General features: G+C 46.8%; 1 protein-coding gene across 1 annotated transcript in view; it reads right to left on the minus strand.

The window, feature by feature from the left end:
• enkur (enkurin, TRPC channel interacting protein) overlaps window positions 1–23,731 on the minus strand; it is a 36,041-nt gene that overhangs the window by 9,137 nt on the left and 3,173 nt on the right. Inside the window, exons 2-3 of the mRNA XM_080217305.1 lie at window positions 21,255–21,400; window positions 7,106–7,326 (exon numbers count right to left, since the gene is read on the minus strand). Coding sequence (XP_080073431.1) covers window positions 7,106–7,326; window positions 21,255–21,400 — 367 coding nt within the window. The remainder of the gene's footprint in view (window positions 1–7,105; window positions 7,327–21,254; window positions 21,401–23,731) is intronic.

Genomic DNA, 23,731 nt, shown 5'->3' on the forward strand with positions numbered 1-23,731 from the left:
TTCTCCCAATCTTCAGGTTTGCTGCTTTTTCTGGCCAATTTATATGCCTTCTCTTTGGCTTTAACGTCACCCCTGATTTCCCTTGTTAGCCATGGATGAGCCATCTTCTCCGTTTTATTCTTATGCTAGCCAGGCATGTCCAGTTATTGAGTTCATCCATCTGTACTTTAAATGTTTGCCATTGCCTATCCACTGTTAACCCCTCAAGTATCCCTTTTCAGTTTATCCTAACCAATGCATGTCTCATACCATTAAGTTAGTTTTCCTTAAGTTCAGGACACTAGTCTCAGACTTAACTGTATCACTCTCTATCTTAGTGAAGAGTACTGCCATATTATGATCACTCTTCCACAAATGATCTTCCACCACAAGTTTGTTCATTAATCCCTGCAATACACAATACCCAGTCTAGGATGGCCTGCTCTCTAGTTGGTTCCTCCACATATTTGTCAAGATAAACATCCCCTATACATTTCAGGCAATCCTCCTCCAGACGGGCACTATGCAATGCACTCAAGCCGCATCGAGCAAAAGAGTCGTTGCATATATGTGAGGTCCCAGACCTCCCATGGTTGTTCACAGCAGCTGATATCTTTGAATGGCATGGTAAACAACATTTAATCTTAGTTGATTCGTATCCCAGGGGGTTTGAACTCGACTACTTGCCAAACATGCTGGGTACCACAGTCATCATCAAACTCAAGAGACACTTTGCCACACAGCATCCCACAGAGACTCATGACAGGAAACGCTCACCAATTCGTCTGCACTGAACTTTGCATACGCACGAGACTTTGAGCACATCACAAGCAGCCTCCAATGGTCATGGTCAAATGGTCTGACAGAATGGGTAGTACTCCCAAATAAGCAGCTTCGTGAGAAATATGCACAGGATCGCACAGACCATCATGCTGTACTTCTCAGCCTACAAAGCTTACCATGACAGGGCCTGCCCTTATTAGTTCAATGACTCTTTCCTTGGCATACCTGGATTACGATTCCTGCAGCTAAGGTTCTGCTGCAGCAGAAACTGGAAAGTAGTGTGAATGGAGCATGTCTCATGCAATGTAGATTGAGAAACAAACCGTACTATGATCAAATGCTTACAGGCTTGACCCTCTAACACCAGACCACATGTGGTCATGACCAGTTGGTGGTGGCAGTCAAACATGCTCCAAAACCAAAAACAGTTACGTGGTAGCTTCAGACAGAACTGACTATGTACGCAACTACATTGTCCTCCTGCAGCTATTGGAATCTGTACCAATATGTGACATAGCATTTTAGTCATCCAGCCAATGGTACAGGCCCCACAAACTAATGGATGTACAGACTATTGGAGTGATCCTGTTCCCACAGAATATGCTGATGGAGTTTTCCAGATTGTTCACATGAAGGGAAATAGCCAGAGAAAGATGAGAAAGCACCACCAACCATCATAACCACATGCTCAGAGTGCCTGAGCAATATGAACACAAGGTTCCAGTACTTTATCATCTCAACTAGAGCTGGCTTTTGAAACTCATCTTTCCACAAGAAGAAGGCAGGGGGCGGGTATGGTGGGAGGTGAGGAGGAAGCGAAGAGAAGGAGAAATGATGGACTATGGACCAACTGCAACAGCTTAATCCACACTTCACTATTTATGTAAGTAGTTAAGCATTGTTGGCTTGTTTCATTTGTGTGTTGTTCAATTGTCTGTATATAGTTTCCTACTGTATCTCATACCATTGCATATTCCAACTGAAACGGGAAGATGTAGCCCAATTTTTAAAAAAATTGTTTACAGGACATGATCCCATGTCCCCTGGCACTGTGAGGCAGCAGTGCTAACCCCAATCAGAGCAAAAGTGATGCCACTTCTGGAAAAATAGAAACCATCAGGCCTGAGAAGACATGAGGAGGAAGCTCTATATATCCTCAAAGACAAATTGTACAGGTAACGGGAGATGGAGAAGTTGGTGGAGAGCTGTCAGGTTCAAGATGGTAATGAGATAAAATTGCTTATGGTGCTAAGTGTTTGTAACTTACAGACAATTCTGGTTACTTGAAAACCCTCAATCATTACTCAGTCACACATTATTCACAATTTAGAGTGCACTCTCTTAAAATAAATGTTCTTTGTATACGTCATTGAGAAAATTGACAGCTCCACAGTATCCATTGCTGTTCTTGACTCAGTCACTCTGTCATGGCACCTTAACTACTTCAAGCACCAGCCCACACATATCCACTTGGGAGGAGGTAAAAAAATTAAATCATAAATATACACACAAATCTTCTGCCATGAACACTAATAATAGTATTATATGACTGAGTTTTGATAATTGAGAGATTATTCTTTGATAATTACTGTTTAGTATAGATTTTCAACCACAACCTCACAAGCAAACTTAGTAGGTCTTCTGCATACATGTATTCAAGCTCTTATGCATAAATACATACAAGCTCTCTCCTTGAGTAACATGTAAACTGTGATATTGAATAGTTCAGTCTCCCCTGTGCTATTTCTGTTCCATCTCCAAGATATACTGGTGCAAACTATCCTCTTTCTTGTTGGTAAGCTGTTAGTTTTTTTCCTAGCTCACACCTTGCACTTATCATTATCTAAGTTTGCTTAATGATTTCAAAATTACATCCACCAAATTAACATTAGGACAACACTATTCTCTATGCTTCAATGTTGATTTAAATAAATTAGCCTCTCACAAAATATGCTCTTAAATTTCTTAATTCAGCTAGCAGCTTTTTTTGAGCTTCCCTTAGTTTTCCAACAACTTCTAATTGTAACTTATACCTTAAAGGTGCTGGAGTTCAATATCACTTCAATCACAGCAAACAATTTGTCTGAGGAAATCATTTTGTCAGATTAGAAACCATAGTATAACCTTTCCTATAGAAACCTTTGTTGGGAAAACCATATTGTCATGAACTGCATTTTTCTTAAATTTGGAAGGACATTGCATTATTTGGTCTTTAAGTTTTATTTTACAAATAAAGTTTTAGGAAGTATCCAGCTATGAATCCTCAGTTCAGTGGAACCTGTCTGTCTTTGGAAATCCGTGAGGCTCAGACACAACGGATTGATTCCGATTCCCCCATGCTGAAGCTCTGCTGGTGAGAACCTCCAAATCCCAACTGGGACGAGAGGGAGATCCAAATCGACAGCGTCAAAACCATCAAACTTCATCCTTTATTTTATAAAGCCTATCCTCCAAAGCTCATCTCTGCAGAGTTTGTGTGTTTATTGTGCATGTGTTGTGTGTGGGGGAGGGAGGGCATGGGACTAGGTGAGCATGAATTTTTGAAAGGGATAGTTATTCTTCCAGGTTAAAGTGTATGTTAAGTAATTCTTAAAACTTGCTTTAAAAAAAAAATTGCGTTTCATAATCAATCAATCCTGAGTTTATTCAGAGAAGCTTGGTTAAAGTTACTTTTACTTTGGGTTTAACAGCAGCAAAAGGTGAATAAATGGCCATTTTAGTAGATGGTTAAACTAATGGTGTGACAGGAGTGCTGAGGTGAGGTAAACTGTGTACTCTTCCTATCCTGATCAAGGCACCTTGCACTTACAAGGTGTGAGAATATTACTGCACTGTAAAGCTATGCTAAAAACTTTGTTTTAAAGATCTTTATTCAGCTGCCAGTTTGAAATGCAAAAGAAAAAAATGAATACCTCATTGTTTTAGTTCTACTCCTTGTTCATCATATGTGCTAGTACAGAGTTAGCACTGTGCATCAACTAAAAGAATTCACTCTCTGCTTCATCCTCCTGTTCAATTTCCTACATGTTCAATTTTCCTGTACTTTGTGGAATGTTTATTCACTAGTCATAAAGCAATGGAAAAGGGGCAAGACATCTAGAGGCCCATTCATTTCATGTTGTCCTAGGATTTTTGCAGCCTTGAGGGGTCTGTCAACAATAGGTTTGACTGAGGGCAGCTGTTTAATACAGCAGAATAAGGAATTCCCATCGGTTCTCACCTGCCCAACCCACTTACCTCTTTTTGTTGGTGATGAACCTGCTTTGAGGAAATCCAGCTGTGGTTCTTAGGGGCAATGCCCTCTTTAAAAAGAAAAGACCAGAAAGGGGAAGCAGTAACTCACTTGCTTCAAAGCTATGCCAACAAATTTGTCTTAAAGATCTTTAGATAGCTGTCAGTTTGAAATGGAAAACAAAAAACATTGACTTAATTCTATTCTTTGTTCATCATTTGTGCTAATTCACTAAGAGAATTAAGGAGACATCAAAAATGTATGTTACTTTTTTAGGTTTTGCAGGATAATTCCTCATTATCAAGACTGGTTTTTGGATAGCCATTGGAAGGACTTTACACTGGTGCCCATTTCTAGTACTGTAGGACCCTTTTACTTTTATTTTATACATTCAAGGGATGTGGACTTCACTGGCTAGTAAGAAGTCTCACAACACCAGGTTAAAGTCCAACAGGTTTATTTGGTAGCCAAATTGCTACCAAATAAACCTGTTGGACTTTAACCTGCTGTTGTGAGACTTCTTACTGCGTTTACCCCAGTCTAACACCGGCATCTCCACATCTTCACTGGCTAGGCCAGCATTCATTTGCCATCCCCAATTGTACTTGTTGTGGTAGCCTTCTTGAACTGCTGCAGTCTCAATGATGTGGGCACACACACAATGCTGTTGGTCGGGGGGAGGGGGGGGAAGGTGTGTGTGTGGGGGAAGAGGAATTCCATGATTTTGACCCAGCAACATTGACGGAATGGTGACATATATCCAAGTGAGACTGGTAAGTTGCATGGAGGGAAACTTCCAGGTGGTGGTGTTCTGTTGCAAATGCTGTCCTTGTTCTTCTAGATGGTAGTGACAGTGGGTTTGGAAGGTGCTGTTTAAGGAACTTGGTGAGCTCCTGCAGTGCATCTTGTAGATGGTACACACTATTACTGTGCATTGGTGCTGGAGAGAGAGTGTTTGTGGGAGGGGTATTAATCAAGCCTGCTGCTTTGTCGTCGATGGTGTCAAACTTCAAGCTTCAGTTGGAGCTGAACTCATTAAGGCAAAGGGAGAGTGGTCTATTACACTTATACCTTGTAGATTGTAGACAGGCTTTGGGAGTTAACAGGTGTGTTACTGTTTCTGTTGGAATCCTGACCTCTGACCTGCTCTTGTAGCCACAGTATTTATATGGCTAGTCCAGTTCAATTTCTGGTCAATGGTTAACCTCAGAATGTTAATAGTGGGGGATTCAGTGATGGTAATGCCATTGAATTTCAAGGCACAAGAGTTAGATTCTCTCTTGTTTGTGATAGTCATTGCCTGATACTTGTGTGACCAGAATGTTACTTGCCACCTGTCAACCCAAGCCGGGATATTAATTATCCAGGTCTTATTGCACTTGGACATGGACTGCTTCAGTATCTGAAGAATTTTGAATGGTGCTGAACATTCTGCAATCATCAGCAAAACTCCCCATTTCTGACATTATGAAGGAGGGAGGGCAAGTTGGGAAGCGGTACACCAATGGAAAATTCTGCACCCACTCACATCAGGACCACAAACTTCAGCCCCAAGTAGTGGATGAGCAGAAATTACCTCTAATTAAGTATTGGGATGACAAACAATTTCCTTGGTCCTAACCTCAAACTCTGTTCACTAGTTATTGATTTCATTCATCTTTTTGGCAACAATTTGCAATTAAACCAGATGGTTCACAAATTTGGAATCACATTTGACCTAGAATGATTTTCTAACCTCAAAGCCATGTCATCAATAAGACTGCCTATTTCCACCTCTGTAACGTTACCTGGCTTGGCCTTGCCATGAATTTGTTACCTCTAGACTTGACTATTCCACCACACTTCTCGCTGACTTCCTTCATTCAGCCCTCTGTAAACTTGAGGTCACACAAAACAGCACTGCTCAGACTGTTTATTACTCATGCCAAGTCCCATTCACCCAGCACTGTTATATCCACTGACTTACATTAGCTCTTGGTTAAACAGCTTTTTAATTTTCAAATTCTCTTCCTTGTTTTCATGACCTATTGTTGCTTCACTCCGTATCTTAATAATCTCTTGCTGCCCCTCAAAATTATCTGCTCTGCTCTAATTCGGACCTCCTAAACTTCCTCAATTTTAATTGTTGCAACATTGGTGTTTTTGTCTTCAGCTACTTGGGCCCTAAACACTGGAATTTTCTCCCTGAATATCTCTGCCTCTCTAATTATCTTATTTCCTTTAATATGTTCCTTAAAACTTACCTATTTGACAAAGCATTTAGTCATTTGCTCTAAAGTCGCCTTACGTAGCTCGATGTTTAATTTTGCTTTGTAACACTCCTGTAAAGTGTATGGGACATTTTATTACTTTAAAGATGCTATCTAAATACAAGTTGTTGTTAATACGCAATCAAGCTCTTTAAGGTGTATTACTATTTTTGATTCATTATTCAATAGGCAAAATAAATATATACTGCTCTTTTGAAAGCCCACAAATAGGACTATTTTAAACACAAACTGCTTGCAAACATTAATGCTTTAAGACACTTTTTGAAACATACGTACTTAACCTCATGTCCTTATGTTATTCTTAATACGTATAACCAATTCTCTTTTAAGTCCATATTTTGATATGATACTCATTTACCCAAATCTGTTCTGGGATTAGATTAGACGCCAAAGACATTCAGATGGAAAACTCCGATTGGTTAATTTTCTTAAATGAATTATATCTTGTTCCAGAAAGTCAATTTTGTGTTTGACCTAAATTGACCCAGGTTCAGGGAAAAACTGCTTTAAAATATTTTACAGCTATTAAGATGATAAAGCAGTAGTGTTAAAAATCCACGCTTCAATGTAACACCTAGCATGTGGGGTCTGAAAAATAATAAGGGAAGAAATTACTTCTCTAGTTTCAAATTGTCATGGCGACCAGCTGCAGATGAATGGGACATTTGAATATTTGGGAGAGACACTATTTTCCTTCAGGGGACTGTAAATGTTTGGTGTAGGACAAACATGTATAACGTTTCCTTTGTATCTGGTGAAGGATATAAAAGTTGATATGACATGTTAATAAAAAAACAGCAAACATTTATTCCAATCTTAACACACAAATGCTGGTATCTACCTTTCTGTGCAGGAGCGTTGGAAGAAGCCCTGATGGTTCCAGTAATATTTTATTTCCTTTTCTGGTATCAACAAGGATGGGCACAGGTTTCTTGGGCACTGACATCTGAACATCGACTATATTGGCTTGAACAAAGTTTTTCTTGCTGCGAAGTCCCATCATTGGCTTGTCAGATGGGATAGAGGATTTTATTCCTTCCACAGGGACTTTGTAAGGTTCCCCTGTGGAATAAAACAGATTATGTTCCTGAGTTGATGTAGGTTGCAGATTTCCTTTATGACTACCATCATTGTTCAGCAACGGCCCAGAAAGAGGTGTGAAATGATGGTTCCCCCATCCATGGTTTTGCTGAGAAGAGACACATCCTAGCTACCTGTGAAGCAATGAATGAATTTATAGAAAATTCCTAATCGGCTCTCTAACAACTGGAGGCACTGCCTGATGTAGTACTAAGCAATGCAAAGGTCCAAGTCGATGCTAAGTTAGCTGATCTCAGCTATGGTGGTAGTTAGATCACTGCAGTTGGTTCCTACATCCCTGGAGTAGAGGAAATAAAAGTTAAGAAAAATCAGAATTGCAGTAGAAATCTTGATTCTATCTGTAATAGTAACTCACAAACATTGCAGCAACAACTAATCATAATACTAATAACACTTAGACTCTCCTCATAGCCAACAGTAATAGAAAAACTTACCAATAGTTTATATGTAATTGGCAGCCAAAGAGGTTTATAGCATGGAAACAGGGCCTTTGGCCCAACTTGTCCATGCTGCCCAGTTTTTAACCACTAAGCTAGCCCCAATTGCCCACATTTGGCCCATATTCCTCTATACCCATCTTGCGCATGTAACTGTCCGAACGCTTCTTAAAAGACAAAATTGTATCCATTCTACTACTGGCTCTGAAGTTCATTCCAGATACACGCCACTGTGTGTGAAAAAATTGCGCCTCTGGACCTTTTTGTATCTCTCTCCTCTCACCTTAAAACTATGTCCTCGAGTTTTAGACTCCCCTACCTTATGAAAAGATGTTGACTTTCTAGCTGATCTATGCCCCTCATTATTTTATAGACCTCTATAAGATCACCACTCAGCCTCCTATGCTCCAAGCAAAGAAGTCCCAGTTGATCCAGCCCCTCCTTATAACTCAAATCATTAAATCCCAGTAGCATCCTAATAAATCTTTTCTGCACTCTTCCTAGTTTAATAACATCCTTTCTATAATAGGGTGACCAGAACTGATTTAATTTGTCACATGTATTGGTATACAGTATTGTTCATTGTGCACTATACAGACAAAGCAAAACGTTCATAGGGAAGGAAATGAGAGAGTGCAGAATGTCGTGTCATAGCTGGATGCAGAGAAAGATCAACTTAATTTGAGCTAGGCCCATTCAGAAGTCTGATGGCAGCAGGGAAGAAGCTGTTCTTAATCAGTTGGTACGTGTCCTCAGATTTTGTATCTTTTTCACGATGGAAGAAAGTGGGAGAGAGTATGTCTGGTGTGTATGGGTTCCTTAATTTTGGTGACTGTTTTTCCGAGGCAGCGGGAAGTGTAGACAGTGTCAATGGGTGGGAGGCTGGTTTGAGTGATAGACTGGGCTTCATTCACGACCCTTTGTAGTTTATTGCGGTCTTGATCAGAGCAGAAGCCATACAACCTCTGATAAAACCAGAAAGAATGTTTTCTATGGTGCATCTGTAAAAATTGGTGAAAGTTGTAGTGGGCACACCAAATTTCCTTAGTCTTCTGAGAAAGTAGTGGCACTGCTGGGCTATGTTAACTGTAGTGTTGGCACTAGGGGACCAGAACAAGCTGTTGTGATATGGACACCTAAAAATGTGAAGCTCGCCAACATTTCTACTTCAAAGAACGAAGAAAATTACAGCACAGGAACAGGCCCTTCAGCCCTCTGCGCTGCTCGACTTAACCAAAACCTCCTAACCTTTCACTCGGCAGTGAGTTCCAGGCACCCACCTGGCATTTCATCCTCATTGATGTACACAGGGGCATGTTCCTGAAGTCGATGACTATCTCTTTCGTTTTGTTGATATTGAGGGAGAGATTATTGTTGCCACACCAGTTCACCAGATTCTCTATCCTGTGCTCGTCTCGTCATTGTTTGAGATCTGACACACCACGGTGGTGCCATCAGCAAACTTGAAAATTGAGTTGGAAAGGAATTTGGCCTCAGTCATTGGTGTATATGGAGGATAGTAAGGGGCTGAGGACACAGCCTTATTCCAAGTGTGGCCTTACTAACTTCAACAAGTAGTCATAACTCCTGTATTCAACGTCCGGACCAATGAAACCAAGCATGCTGAATGCCTTCTTCACCACCTCTGACTCCACTTTCATAAAAACATAAGAACCAGGAGGAGTAGGCCATCTTGCCCCACAAGCCTGCTCCGCCATTCAATAAGATCATGGCTCATCTTTTTGTGGACTCAGCTCCACTTACCTGCCTGCTCACCATAACCCTTAATCGCTTTACTGTTCAAAAATTTATCTATCCTTGCCTTAAAAACATTCAATGAGGTAGCCTCAACTGCTTCACTGGGCAGGGAATTCCACAGATTCACAACCCTTTGTGAAGAAGTTCCACCTCAACTCAATCCTAAATCTGCTCCCCCTTATTTTGAGGCCATACACCCTAGTTCTAGTTTCACCCACCAGTGGAAACAACTTCCCTGCTTCTATCCTATCTATTCCCTTCATTATCTTATATGTTTCTATAAGATCTCCCGAATTCCAATGAGTATAGCCCCAGTCTACTCAGTGTCTCCTCATTAGCCAAGCCTCTTAACTCCAGAATCAACCTAGTGAATCTCCTCTGCATCCCCTTCAGTGCCATAATATCCTCTCTCAGATGAGGAGACCAAAACTGTACACAGTACTCCAGGTGTGGCCTCACCAGCACCTTATACAGCTGCAACATAACCTCGCTGTTTTTAAACTCCATCCCTCTAGCGACGAGGACAAAATTCCATTTGCCGCCTTAATTACCTGCTGCACCTACAAACCAACTCCTTATGATTCTTGCATGAGGACACTCAGGTCCCTTTGCACAGCAGCATGTTGCAATTTTTTTACCATTTAAATAATAGCCCATTTTGCTGTTATTCCTACAAAAATGGATGATCTTACATTTATCAACATTGTACTCCTTCTGCCAGACCCTCACCCATTCACTTAGACTATCTATTTCCCTTTGCAGACTTTCAGTGTCCTCCGCACACTTTGCTCTGCCACTCAAACTAGTGTCACCTGTGATTCCCGATTCCAAATCATCTATGTAAATCGTAAACAATTGCGGTCCCAATACTGATCTCTGAGGCACATCACTAGTTACTGATCGCCAACCAAAAAAACATCCATTTATCCCCAGTCTTTGCTTTCTGTTAGTTAACCAATCCTCTATCCATGCTAATACATTACCCATAACACCGTGCACCGTTATCTTATGCAGCAATCTTTGGTGCAGCACCTTGTCAAATGCTTCCTGGAAATCCAGATCCACTACATCCACAGGTTTGCTATTGTCCATTGCACATGTAATATTCTCAAAGAATTCCACCAAATTAGTCATACTTGACCTGCCCTTCATTAACTCATGCCCCGTGTTATCAATGGAACAATTTATATCCAGATGTCTTGCTTTTCTTCCTGATTATAGATTCAAGCATTTTCTCTACTACAGAAGTTAAGCTAACCGGCCTATAGTTATCTGCCTTTTATCTACCTCCTTTTTTAAACAGTGGCACCACATTTGCCATTTTCCAATCTGCGGATACAAAAAAGAACAAAGAACAATACAGCACAGGAACAGGCCCTTCGGCCCTCCAAGCCTGCGTCGCTTGTGAGCCCAACTAGACCATGTGTTCGCATCCCTCTATTCCCAGTCTGTTCATGTGACTATCTATATAAGTCTTAAACAATCCCAGCGTGTCCGCCTCAACCACCTTGCTTGGCAGTGCATTCCAGGCCCCCACCACCCTCTGTGTAAAATACGTTCCCCTGACATCTGTGTTGAACCTTTCCCCCTTCACCTTGAACTTGTGATCCCTTGTGTTCATCACCTTCGACCTGGGAAAAAGCTTCCCACTGCTCACCCTATCTACGCCCTTCATAATCTTATACACCTCTATTAGGTCGCCCCTCATCCTCCTCCTTTTCAGGAACAACCCCAGTTTACCCAATCTCTCCTCACAGCTAAGACCCCCCATACCAGGAAACATCCTGGTAAACCTTTTCTGTACTCTCTCCAAAGCCTCCACATCCTTCTGGTAGTGTGGCGACCAGAACTGGATGCAGTATTCCAAATGTGGCCTAACCAATGCTCTATATAGCTGCAATATCATATGCCAACTTTTATACTCTATGCCCCATCCAATAAAGGCAAGCATGCCATATGCCTTCTTTACCACCCTCTCCACCTGTGCTTCCACCTTTAAGGATCTGTGGACTTGTACACCCAGGTCCCTCTGTGTCTATACTCCTGATGGTTCTGTCATTTATTGTATAGCTCCCCCCTCCATTAGATCTACCGAAATGCATCACTTCGCATTTATCTGGATTAAATTCCATCTGCCATTTCTCCGCCCAATTTTCCAGCCTATCTATATCCTAAGATAACCATCCCAGAGTCCAGTGAATTTTGGTAAATTACTACTAGTGCATTTGTTATTTCCCATGTCATCTCTTTTAGTTCCCTGGGATGCATTCTATCAGGACCAGGAAACTTGACTACCTTTAGCCCATTAGCTTGTGCAACACCACCTCTTTTGTAATAGTGATATTTCTAGGTCCTCACCTGCCATAGCCTTCCTGTCATCAAATTTTGGCTTGTTATTTGTATCTTCCACTGTGAAGACTGACACAAAATACTTTTTCAATGCCTCAGCCATTTTCTCATTTCCAGTTATCACATCCCCTTTCTCATCGTCAAAAGGATTTATGTTTACTTTAGCCAAGGAGCTATGAACCTGTACACCTAGATCTCTTTGTTCTATAATTCTCCCCAACACAATACCGTTAATTGATTAAGTCCTGCCCTGATCCGACCAAATTGCATCACCTCACATTTATCTAAATTAAACTCCACATTTATCCACCTCCATTTTAAATACTTCTAATGATCCAGCCTCCACCACTCTTTAGGGGTAGAGAATTCCAGAGATTCACCACTGTCTGCGAGACAAAATTTCCACTCATTTTAGTTTTAAATGACCAGCCTTTATCTTGTTGCTTTGTCCCATTATTCAACTCTTCCACTACTGAAGCGTCTCACCATCTACCTGTCAGGCCCCTCAGCATCTTATATGTTTGAATAAGGTCACTCTTCTAAACTCCAAGGAATATACACTCAGACTATTTAGTCTCCCTTGACAGGACAACCTTCTCATCCCTGGAATTAGCCTGGTGAATTTCCTTTGGATTGCCTCCAATGTGACTATGTCCTTTTTTAGGTAAGGGTACCAAAACCGTACGCAGTATTCCAGGTGAGGCCTCACCAGAAGCGCTCTATAAAGGCCAAAATGCCGTTTGGCTTCTTAATTACTTGTTGGGCCTGCCTGCTAGTTTTTTATGATTCATGCAGTAGAACATCTAGATCCTTTTGTACTTCACACTCATCTGCAGTTTGTCTCCATTTAAACAATAATCTGCCTTTTGATTCCTCCTACCAAAGTACATGACCATAAGAACATAAGAAATAGGAGCAGGAGTAGGCCATCTAGCCCTTCGAGCCTGCCCCGCCATTCAATAAGATCATGGCTGATCTGTCGTGGCTCAGTTCCACCTTCCCGCCCTCTCCCCATAACCCTTAATCCCCTTGCCTATCAAAAACCTATCAACCCGCGTCTTAAATATATTTAGCGAGGCAGCCTCCACCACTTCAACGGGCAGAGAATTCCAGAGACTCACCACCCTTTGAGTGAAGGAGTTCCTCCTCAACTCTGTTCTAAACCACCCCCCACTTTATCTTGAGGCTGTGCCCTCTAGTCCTACTGTCCTTTCTGAGTCGGAAGAGCCTCTCCACCTCTATCCTATCCATCCCATTCATCATCTCATATATCTCAATGAGATCTCCCCTCATTCTTCTAAACTCTAACGAGTACAAGCCTAGTTTATTCAGCCTCTCCTCATAGTTCAACCCCCTCAACTCCGGCATCAGCCTAGTAAACCTCCTCTGCACTCCCTCCAAGGCCAAAATATCCTTGTGTAAGTGCGGTGACCAAAACTGCACACAGTACTCCAGCTGCGGCCTCACCAGTGCCCTGTACAATTGCAGCAAGACCTCCCTACTTTTATATTTAATCCCCCTCGCTATGAAGGCCAGCATCCCATTCGCCTTCCTGACCACCTGCTGCACCTGCAGGCTGGGTTTTTGCGACTCATGCACAAGGGCCCCAAGGTCCCTCTGCACCGTCGCATGCTGCAGTTTTTCGCCATGTAAGTAATAGTCTTTCCTACCAAAGTGGACAACTTCACACTTGCCAACATTAAATTCCATTTGCCAGTTCCTGGCCCATTCACCCAGCCTATCTAGATCCTTCTGCAGACTTTCCACACCCTCCGCACAATTTGCCGTTCCACCAATCTTGGTGTCATCAGCAAATTTCGACACCATACACTCAGTTCCCTCCTCCAGATCATCTATATAAATGGTAAATAGCTGAGGCCCCAGCACCGACCCCTGGGGCACTCCACTAGTCACCAACCGCCAATCCGAATAGCACCCATTGACCCCCACTCTCTGCCTCCTATTTGACAGCCAATCCCCTATCCACGCTAACACCCTACCCCCAACTCCATGCCCCCTGACCTTCTGTAATAACCTCTTGTGCAGCACCTTATCAAATGCCTTCTGAAAATCAAGAAACACCACATCCATCGGCTCTCCTCTATCCATCGCCCTAGACATGTCCTCATAGAATTCCAATAAATTCGTCAGACACGACTTCCCCTTAACGAAACCGTGCTGCGTCTGCTCTATCAGACAATTCTCCTCAAGATGCCTCACTATTTTCTCCTTGATCACGGATTCTAACATTTTACCTACAACAGACGTTAAACTAACCGGCCTATAATTCCCTGCCTTTTGTCTGCCACCCTTCTTAAACAACGGCGTAGCATTAGCCGTTTTCCAATCTTCCGGCACTTCCCCGGAATCCAGCGACGTTTGGAAAATAATCACCAAGGCATCCACTATCACCTCCGCCATTTCTTTCAGAACCCTTGGATGCATTCCATCCGGTCCTGGGGACTTGTCCACAATCAGTCCCTCCAGTCTTTCGAGCACTGCCTCTCTGTGAGGGATGGTAGCGGTAGTGTAATTTTTGAGTCAAGCCATCTGGGGCGGAAACCATGACAGAACCGTTAGTGTAACCTGAGGGGTTAAACGCTAAGACCAGCAGATGATGAAACACGCAGAAAAAGAAGAAAAAAAACATGAGACTGGCAGGCGCTCGGGGTCTTCAGCATAGCCTAAAAGAGATTTACACCATATAAAATAAATGGGTAAGCAATTTACGGGACAATGAAAAAGAGTTAGCTGAATTGATGAGAGGTAAAACGATTTAAGCCTTAAAAGGGGTGATTGGATTAGAGTTAATGGGATGTCAACAAGGGAGGAGATCACTCAGTAAAGAGATTAAGGAGTGGTACCCAATAAAGAAAGGAGGGCTGTCCTATTGTTATCTAGGAAAAATGTATATAAACTAAGATTGTGTAAAGCAAGGTGTGTGTACCCACGGGACGGCACCCTTTCTTGCAAGATCGAATAAACCGACAGTTAGCTGAACTCATCCGTGTATTTGATTCAAGGGGGGGAATCATAAAGTGAGTATCTGACCGTTTCTCACAATTGGGGGCTCGTCCGGGATCTGGAATTATAACGGGGGTTTCCCTCGACTAGACCAAATCGATGGAATAAGACGCGTCTAGTGTATATTTACACGTAAAAACGTCGTTTTGGTCTGGGAGGAGGGGAATCTGAAACCACTCAGTTGAGATAATTCTGGACCCTGGAAATCACACGGATGACTTCTATACACTAGGACTGCTAGGACTGTGACTGAAATTTGTGAGGGGGTATACACATCACTGGAAGAAGTCGGACAACTCCGTGCACGGATCAAGGTAAGAAATTTCTCTCCCGGGAATTCGGCTGATTAAGGGTGAGAGTCATTTTCTTCCTTGTTGACTTTATGGTTATGACAGTTTGATCTGAGGGCGCAAATAAATTAACTTGTGTCCAAGACGACAACTGAAGACTAACCATGGGAGGTAAACCGTCCAAGAGTAAGGATGGGAAACCGGGAAATAATAATGATGAAAAGGGAATACCCCCGACAGTCCTCTGGGGATACAGTTAGAAAATTGGGATTGGGACCAAAGGACTAAGGACTTAAAAAAGAAGGTTATGATAAAATATTGTTGTTTTGTGTGGACGAAGGAACCAATCCGAAAACCATCTGTATTGTGGCCAAAATATGGATCGGATGAGGATTGGGTCTGTCAGATATTAAATTTATATGTTAATAGTAAACAACCCTTTAACCCCGAGGAAAGTAAGTACGCTGCCTGTTGGGTGGGCGCGATGAGTAGATCGCCACAGCCAGTCTCCCTGTATCCAATGATCCCACAGAGCAGACCGGGGCAATGGGACCCTCTTGACAACCTCCCGCCGCCACCCCCTCCTGTACCAAATGTACCCCCTGCATATCAACCAAATAATAATGGGGCCCAAGGGCAAGATCTCATAAAGCTTGAGAACGGCGCAGGAGGCGGACCCCCAGTTGAGGGTCTGCGGAGGTCCGAGAGGTTAGTAATAAAACAGTCCCTGGAACAACAGCAGAATAATGGGGCTTCAGCGCCTGAGGTGGAAATGCACCCCCTCAGGGAGGTTCCCTTCGGACAAAGAGAGACAGGGTTCGCGGTGGTGCCTCTTAACTTGGCAGACATCCGACAACTTAGGAAGGAGTTGCCCCCTCTCCTAGAAGACCCTGTCGCGGTAGCGACACAACTTGACCAATTCCTGGGTCCAAGCATGTATACTTGGGGGGAACTCCGGGCCATGATGAGCATATTATTCAACTATGATGAAGGAGTTATGATCCGAAATAGGGCCATAGAAATTTGGGATAGGGATCACCAACAGCAAGAACAACTCAGGGGAGATCAAAAATACCCTCTTGAGGATCCAAATTGGAATCATAATACCCAGGAAGGGCGGACAAACATGTCGGATCTCCGAAATCTTATAATTCGGGGGATCCAGACATGTGTCCCCAAGCAGCAGAATGTGGCAAAAGCATTTGATATTAGGCAAGGAAAAGATGAATCACCCAGCACGTTCTTAGACAGACTGAGGGAGTCTGTCCGCAAATATTCAGGAATCGATCCTGATGATGAAATTGGAAAGGGAATGCTAAAAATTAATTTTGTAACGAAATCCTGGCCAGATATCCAGAGAAAACTACAAAAGATTGAGGATTGGAGTGGGAAGGACATGGTGGAATTATTGCGGGAGGCGCAGAAGGTCTTTGTTCAGAGAGAGGTTGTAAAGGAAAAGCAGAAGGCAAAGATGATGGTGGCAGCCGTTAGGGAAGTATGTAAGTCCACCGGGATAACGGATGAAGGATATACAGTAGGTAGAGGAAGGTCAAGGGGAGGTTGGAAGGAAAGGGGGGCCAGGAGGGGCCGAGGTAGAGGACGAGGAGAATTTTACGGTGGTGACCGGCCCCGGGCGGCCGGGTGTTACCACTGTGGGAAACCGGGACACTTCAAAAGAGAGTGTCCTGAATTTAAGAAGGAACGAGAAGGGATTTATGAAATGGAATGTGAGGTTGATTAGAGGGGTCAGGGGAGAATCGGAAAAAGGACCTACCAAGAACCCCTGGTAAATTTAAAGGTGGGTCCACAAAAGGAAGATGTTACATTTTTAGTCGACACGGGGGCAGGCAGATCTTCAATCCCAATCTATCCTACAGGAGCCAAGTACCAAACTAAAATGTTGAACATATCAGGAGTAAAGGGAGGGGTATTTAGGGCGAAACTATTTGAACCACAGGTACTACAATGGGAGGAAGAGGAGCTTTTAGCAGAGCTCCTCCACCTCCCTCATCTCCCCTATGGTCTGTTGGGGCGGGACCTGATAATCCGCTTCGGGCACCGAATAAATGTAGGGGACGACGAAGACCTGGTGGTAACTATGTCATACCTTAGCAAGGACCGACTCACGGGTATAGACCCTAGAGTATGGACGGCCAAGGGAAACAGAGGGCGACTCTCGATTCAGCCTGTAAAAATTGATCTTAAGCCCCAGAGCCCCTCTGTCAAGATACGTCAGTATCCTATCTCCCGGGAAGGGAGACAGGGCCTGAAAGAAGTGATGAAAGATCTGATAAGTGATGGGCTGGTGGAACCATGTATGTCGAGATATAACTCTCCCATTTTGCCAGTCCGGAAGTCCGACGGCAGTTACAGAATGGTCCAAGACTTGAGAGAAATCAATAAGATTGTACAGGTACGACACCCGGTGGTGCCGAACCCATACACTATACTAGGGCGGATACTCCCAGAACATGAATGGTTCAGTGTAGTGGATTTAAAGGACGCCTTCTGGGCCTGCCCGTTGGACGAGGCCAGTAGAGACTTATTCGCCTTCAAGTGGGAGGACCCTGACACGGGCAGGAAGTAGCAATACCGCTGGACAGTGCTTCCCCAGGGGTTCACCGAATCGCCAAATTTGTTTGGTCAGATTTTAGAACAGGTATTAGAGGGACTGATCCTTTCCCCAGCCCTCAAACTCATACAGTATGTGGATGACCTCCTGTTGTCCGGACCCACAGAAGCGGAGGTCGTAGCGGGAACAAATACCCTTCTGAATTATTTGGCAGGACAGGGCAAGGTCCTTCTCGAACAAATTATCCCACGATACGGACTCCCCCGGGCCATCGATTCAGACCAGGGGAGCCAGTTTACGTCCACTGTCCTACAGAACATAGTGCGGGCAGTGGGGGTAAGCTGGGATTTCCACACCCCTTGGCATCCCCCGTCCTCGGGCAAGGTGGAGAGAATGAATCAGACTATTAAAAAACAGCTGACGAAACTCAGGACGGAGACCGGGTTGCCCTGGACCAAGTGCCTTCCCCTTGCCTTGCTGCAAATACGAACGCAGCCACGGCGGGACTTGGGGGTGTCCCCATACGAAATAATGTTCGGTCTCCCCTTTAATGGACCAAAAGGGGAACTCCCCACATTCGAGTCCCGCGATGTATTTGTGCATAAATATGTTGAGGTCCTGGGGTCTGCTCTATCTCATTTACGCCAACAGGGACTCCTGGCACAGACACCACCTCTCGAGTTTGCGATACACACCATCAAGCCAGGGCATTGGGTCCTAATCAAGAACTGGAAACTCCGGACTTTAGAACCGATTTGGGATGGTCCCTTCTTGGTACTTCTGACCACGGAAACGGCTATCCGCACGGCTGAGAAAGGCTGGACGCATTACACTCGAGTGAAAGGACCGGTGCCAGAACCGGCAGAAGAAGTCTCTACCCCTGGCCACCACACCGCGAAGAACTGATTGGACTTGATTTTTGATATGTTAATTTGGGCAATATACGGCAATAGCGGGATGTTACTAATAATATGTTTACTCTATGGGGGCATAGGTGTTGGGCAGGCGGCCCAAGTGTACTCCCTTACTATAATCCAATCACCCCAGGCACAGGTAATTGAGATTGACCTTTGTCGAATGGTACCCTGCAAAGACGACCTCATGGGGCAGAAGGGATACCAGGGGAGGGAAATAGAATTACTTGTCTTCGATAAGAACCCAAAGTGTACTAAAAATGAACAGGGGAAAGTAGAATCTTGTCAAGTAGGGGGGTTAAATGAAGACGTTAAGTTAAGGATTCGCGAGAAAATATCACTTGTTCCACAGAAGATCTTTCCCAGAGACTGTAAGCTAAACCAATGTAACCCCCTCTACCTCACCATAAAAAAGTCAGACGACGGTGGGACAGAGGGCCTCGACGGACAAGTTCTTGGGGTCAAGATCAAGGAACACACAGGGAGGGTGGGGGTGGCCCTGTGTTGTGTGCGGGTTACAGTCAAAAATGCCGAAACCAGGAACTCCTCCGCCCCTAGCCGGGGAGTCTCGGGAGAAGTCAGGGTAGTGGAGGTAAAGGATTTAAGAGCCCAAATAACACAGCTCCCGATGGGTCAATTACCCGAGCCCTCGAAGGGCTAACGACCCTAGCTAATGAACTAGCTGAGAACTCGGGTACAGACCCAGATCTCACTAAGCGGTTGGAAGCTTGGTTCGGCAAATGGAAAGGAGTAGTAATGTCCGTCCTTGTCTCTTTCATGGTGACGGCAGGGGTATTGGCCGCCCTAGGGTGTTGTATCATCCCTTGTGTTCGGGGGTTGGCTCAGCGGCTAATCGAAACAGCCCTGACTAGGGGGGATGTCCTGAATGGAAAAGTGATAAATATGAATTTAGAGACGGAAGAGAGGATAAGCCTCTTAGGCGATAAAACTCTGGATGAACAGGCCCTCGACCTGCTGGAACGCCTGGAACACCAGAAGAATGTCAAAAATTACAAAGCGTAAGAAAAACAGGGGGGATTGTGAGGGATGGTAGCGGTAGTGTAATTTTTGAGTCAAGCCATCTGGGGCGGAAACCATGACAGAACCGTTAGTGTAACCTGAGGGGTTAAACGCTAAGACCAGCAGATGATGAAACACGCAGAAAAAGAAGAAAAAAAACATGAGACTGGCAGGCGCTCGGGGTCTTCAGCATAGCCTAAAAGAGATTTACACCATATAAAATAAATGGGTAAGCAATTTACGGGACAATGAAAAAGAGTTAGCTGAATTGATGAGAGGTAAAACGATTTAAGCCTTAAAAGGGGTGATTGGATTAGAGTTAATGGGATGTCAACAAGGGAGGAGATCACTCAGTAAAGAGATTAAGGAGTGGTACCCAATAAAGAAAGGAGGGCTGTCCTATTGTTATCTAGGAAAAATGTATATAAACTAAGATTGTGTAAAGCAAGGTGTGTGTACCCACGGGACGGCACCCTTTCTTGCAAGATCGAATAAACCGACAGTTAGCTGAACTCATCCGTGTATTTGATTCAAGGGGGGGAATCATAAAGTGAGTATCTGACCGTTTCTCACATCTCTAGTAACACTAATGTCATTCAGGCCCTCCACTCCTACCATCTTTCCATCGCTAACACCCGGCAAGTTATTCACGTCCTCCTCCGTGAAGACCGAAACAAAAAAGTTATTCAAGGCCTCAGCCATTTCCCCATCCCCTACCACTAAGTACCCCCTCTCATCCTCTAAGGGTCCAACGTTCACCCTAGTCAGCCTCTTCCTTTTTATATATTTATAAAAACTCTTACTATCCTTTTTTATATTAAGCGCTAGCCCAGCTTCATAGTTTATCCTACCCTTCTTTATCAACTTCTTTGTCATTCTTTATTGATATTTAAACCTCTCCCAATCCTCTTCTCGCCCACTACTCTTAGCTACTCTAAACGCATCCACTTTTAATTTAACACTTTCCTTTACCTCCTTTGTTATCCACGGCTGATTATCTCTCCTCCTACGATCCTTTTTAACCATCGGAATAAATTTCTGCTGAGCACCAAGAAAGATCTCCTTAAAGATCCTCCACTGTTCCTCAGCAGACCTACCTTCCAATGCGCTCCCCCAATCAACCTTAGAGTACTTTCCCACATTAAACTCCATTTGCACCTCATCGCCCATCTATCTATATCTCATTGCAAAATCACGATGGGATTCTGTTCCTCTCACTGATCCCCATTCCCACTTTCATCCATACCTTCGTTGCCTATCTTTCCATTGATTCTGATCTTTTATATTTGTTTCCAACATCCCCTAAAAGTCATGTGCTTTGGCTTAGCTTGCGGAACAACCCCCAACTTGCATATAGCATCCACACGTGTCCATTTCAAAGTGAGTTGAACCTTCTGAAAGAAAAACTGAAGTACCTGGAAGTATGTGTTGAATGTCATACAGAAAACTGAAGTATTTATTTGAGTTTGTACAGTTAGATATTTGAAGGTATAAAATATTTTGCAATATTTTACAAGAGGCTTACTTTCTGGAAGCTTTGGTCCCTTGGAATGCTTCAGTAGATGATGTTTTGGGCAAGGAGGCAGAACTTTGGGTAACCCCATTGTTTTGTGTGTTGATTTCTTACTATCCCACTCTTTTTGTACAACTTTCCGTTGCGGTGAGTGATATCTGACAAAAAGAACCAAAAGCTTTCTAAACATTTTTGAGTATTTTCACATGAATGGACATCTCCCCGTCAAACACCTTCTCCCTCTATTCCCCTTCCTTGCCCCCTCTTTCTTCCCTCGTCCCTCTCCATCCATCCCCCTCTCTTCCCCCTCCCTCTCCCTCCCCCTGTCCCCCCTCCCCCCCACTCCCTCCCCCTGTCCCCCCTCCCCCCCACTCCCTCCCCCTGTCCCCCCTCCCCCCCACTCCCTCCCCCTGTCCCCCCTCCCCCCCACCCCCTCCCCCTGTCCCCCCTCCCCCCCACTCCCTCCCCCTGTCCCCCCTCCCCCCCACTCCCTCCCCCTGTCCCCCCTCCCCCCACTCCCTCCCCCTGTCCCCCCTCCCCCCCACCCCCTGTCCCCCCTCCCCCCCACTCCCTCCCCCTGTCCCCCCTCCCCCCCACCCCCTGTCCCCCCTCCCCCCCACTCCCTCCCCCTGTCCCCCCTCCCCCCCACTCCCTCCCCCTGTCCCCCCTCCCCCCCACTCCCTCCCCCTGTCCCCCCTCCCCCCCACTCCCTCCCCCTGTCCCCCCTCCCCCCCACTCCCTCCCCCTGTCCCCCCTCCCCCACACTCCCTCCCCCTGTCCCCCCTCCCCCACACTCCCTCCCCCTGTCCCCCCTCCCCCACACTCCCTCCCCCTGTCCCCCCTCCCCCACACTCCCTCCCCCTGTCTCCCCCCGACTCCCTCCCCCTGTACCCCCCCTCCCACTCCCTCCCCCTGTACCCCCCCACTCCCTCCCCCTGTACCCCCCCTCCCACTCCCTCCCCCTGTACCCCCCCTCCCACTCCCTCCCCCTGTACCCCCCCTCCCACTCCCTCCCCCTGTACCCCCCCACTCCCTCCCCTCCCCACCTCCCACTCCCTCCCCCTGTACCCCCTCCCACTCCCTCCCTCCCCCTCCCCACCCCCCACTCCCTCCCCCTCCCCAGTCTCCCCTCCCACCCCCTCCCCTCCCCCTTCCCCTCCCCCCCTCCCTCCCCACCCCCCACTCCCTCCCCCTTCCCCTTCCCCTCCCCCCCTCCCACTCCCTCCGCCTTCCCCTCCCCTCCCTCCCCCCCTCCCTCCCCACCCCCCACTCCCTCCCCTCCCCCTTCCCCCTCCCTCCCCACCCCCCACTCCCTCCCCTCCCCCTTCCCCTCCCCCCTCCCTCCCCACCCCCCACTCCCTCCCCTCCCCCTTCCCCCCTCCCTCCCCACCCCCCACTCCCTCCCCTCCCCCTTCCCCTCCCCCCTCCCTCCCCACCCCCCACTCCCTCCCCTCCCCCTTCCCCTCCCCCCCTCCCTCCCCACCCCCCACTCCCTCCCCTCCCCCTTCCCCTCCCCCCCTCCCCTCCCCACCCCCCACTCCCTCCCCTCCCCCTTCCGCTCCTCCCCTCCCTCCCCACCCCCCACTCCCTCCCCTCCCCCTCCCCCCCTACCCCCAACTCCCTCCCCTCCCCCTTCCCCTCCCCCCCTCCCTCCCCACCCCCCACTCCCTCCCCTCCCCCTTCCCCTCCCCACCCCCCACTCCCTCCCCTCCCCCTTCCCCTCCCCCCCTCCTCCCCACCCCCCACTCCCTCCCCTCCCCTTCCCCTCCCCCCCTCCCTCCCCACCCCCACTCCCTCCCCACCCCCCACTCCCTCCCCTCCCCCTCCCCCCCTCCCTCCCCACCCCCCACTCCCTCCCCTCCCCCTTCCCCCCTACCTCCCCTCCCCTTCCCCTCCCCCCCCTCCACCACCCCCCCCCCTCCCCTCCCCCCCTCCACCAGCCCCCTCCCCCTTCCCCTCCCCCCCCTCCACCACCCCCCTCCCCCTTCCCCTCCCCCCCCTCCACCACCCCCCTCCCCCTGCCCCTCCCCCCCTCCACCACCCCCCTTCCCCTCCCCCCCTCCACCACCCCCCTCCCCCTTCCCCTCCCCCCCTCCACCACCCCCCTCCCCCTTCCCCCCTCCACCACCCCCTCCACCACCCCCCTCCCCCTTCCCCCCTCCACCTTCCCCTCCCCCCCTCCACCACCCCCTCCCCCTTCCCCTCCCCCCCTCCACCAGCCCCCTCCCCCCCTCCACCAGCCCCCTCCCCCTTCCCCTCCCCCCCTCCACCACCCCCTCCCCCCTCCACCACCCCCCTCCCCCCCCCCTCCACCTCCCCCCCCCCCACCTCCCCCTCCACCACTCCCCCTCCCCCTCCCCCCCTCCCCCTTCCCCTCCACCACCCCCCCTCCCCCTTCCCCTCCACCACCCCCCTCCCCCTCCCCCGCCACCACCCCCCTCCCCCTCCCCCTCCCCCACCCCCCCTCCCCCTCCCCCCCTCCACCACCC

The sequence above is a fragment of the Carcharhinus amblyrhynchos genome, chromosome 2 (assembly GCF_965287045.1).
Source record: "Carcharhinus amblyrhynchos chromosome 2, sCarAmb.v2.hapA, whole genome shotgun sequence".
Classification (NCBI taxonomy): Eukaryota; Metazoa; Chordata; class Chondrichthyes; order Carcharhiniformes; family Carcharhinidae; genus Carcharhinus; species Carcharhinus amblyrhynchos.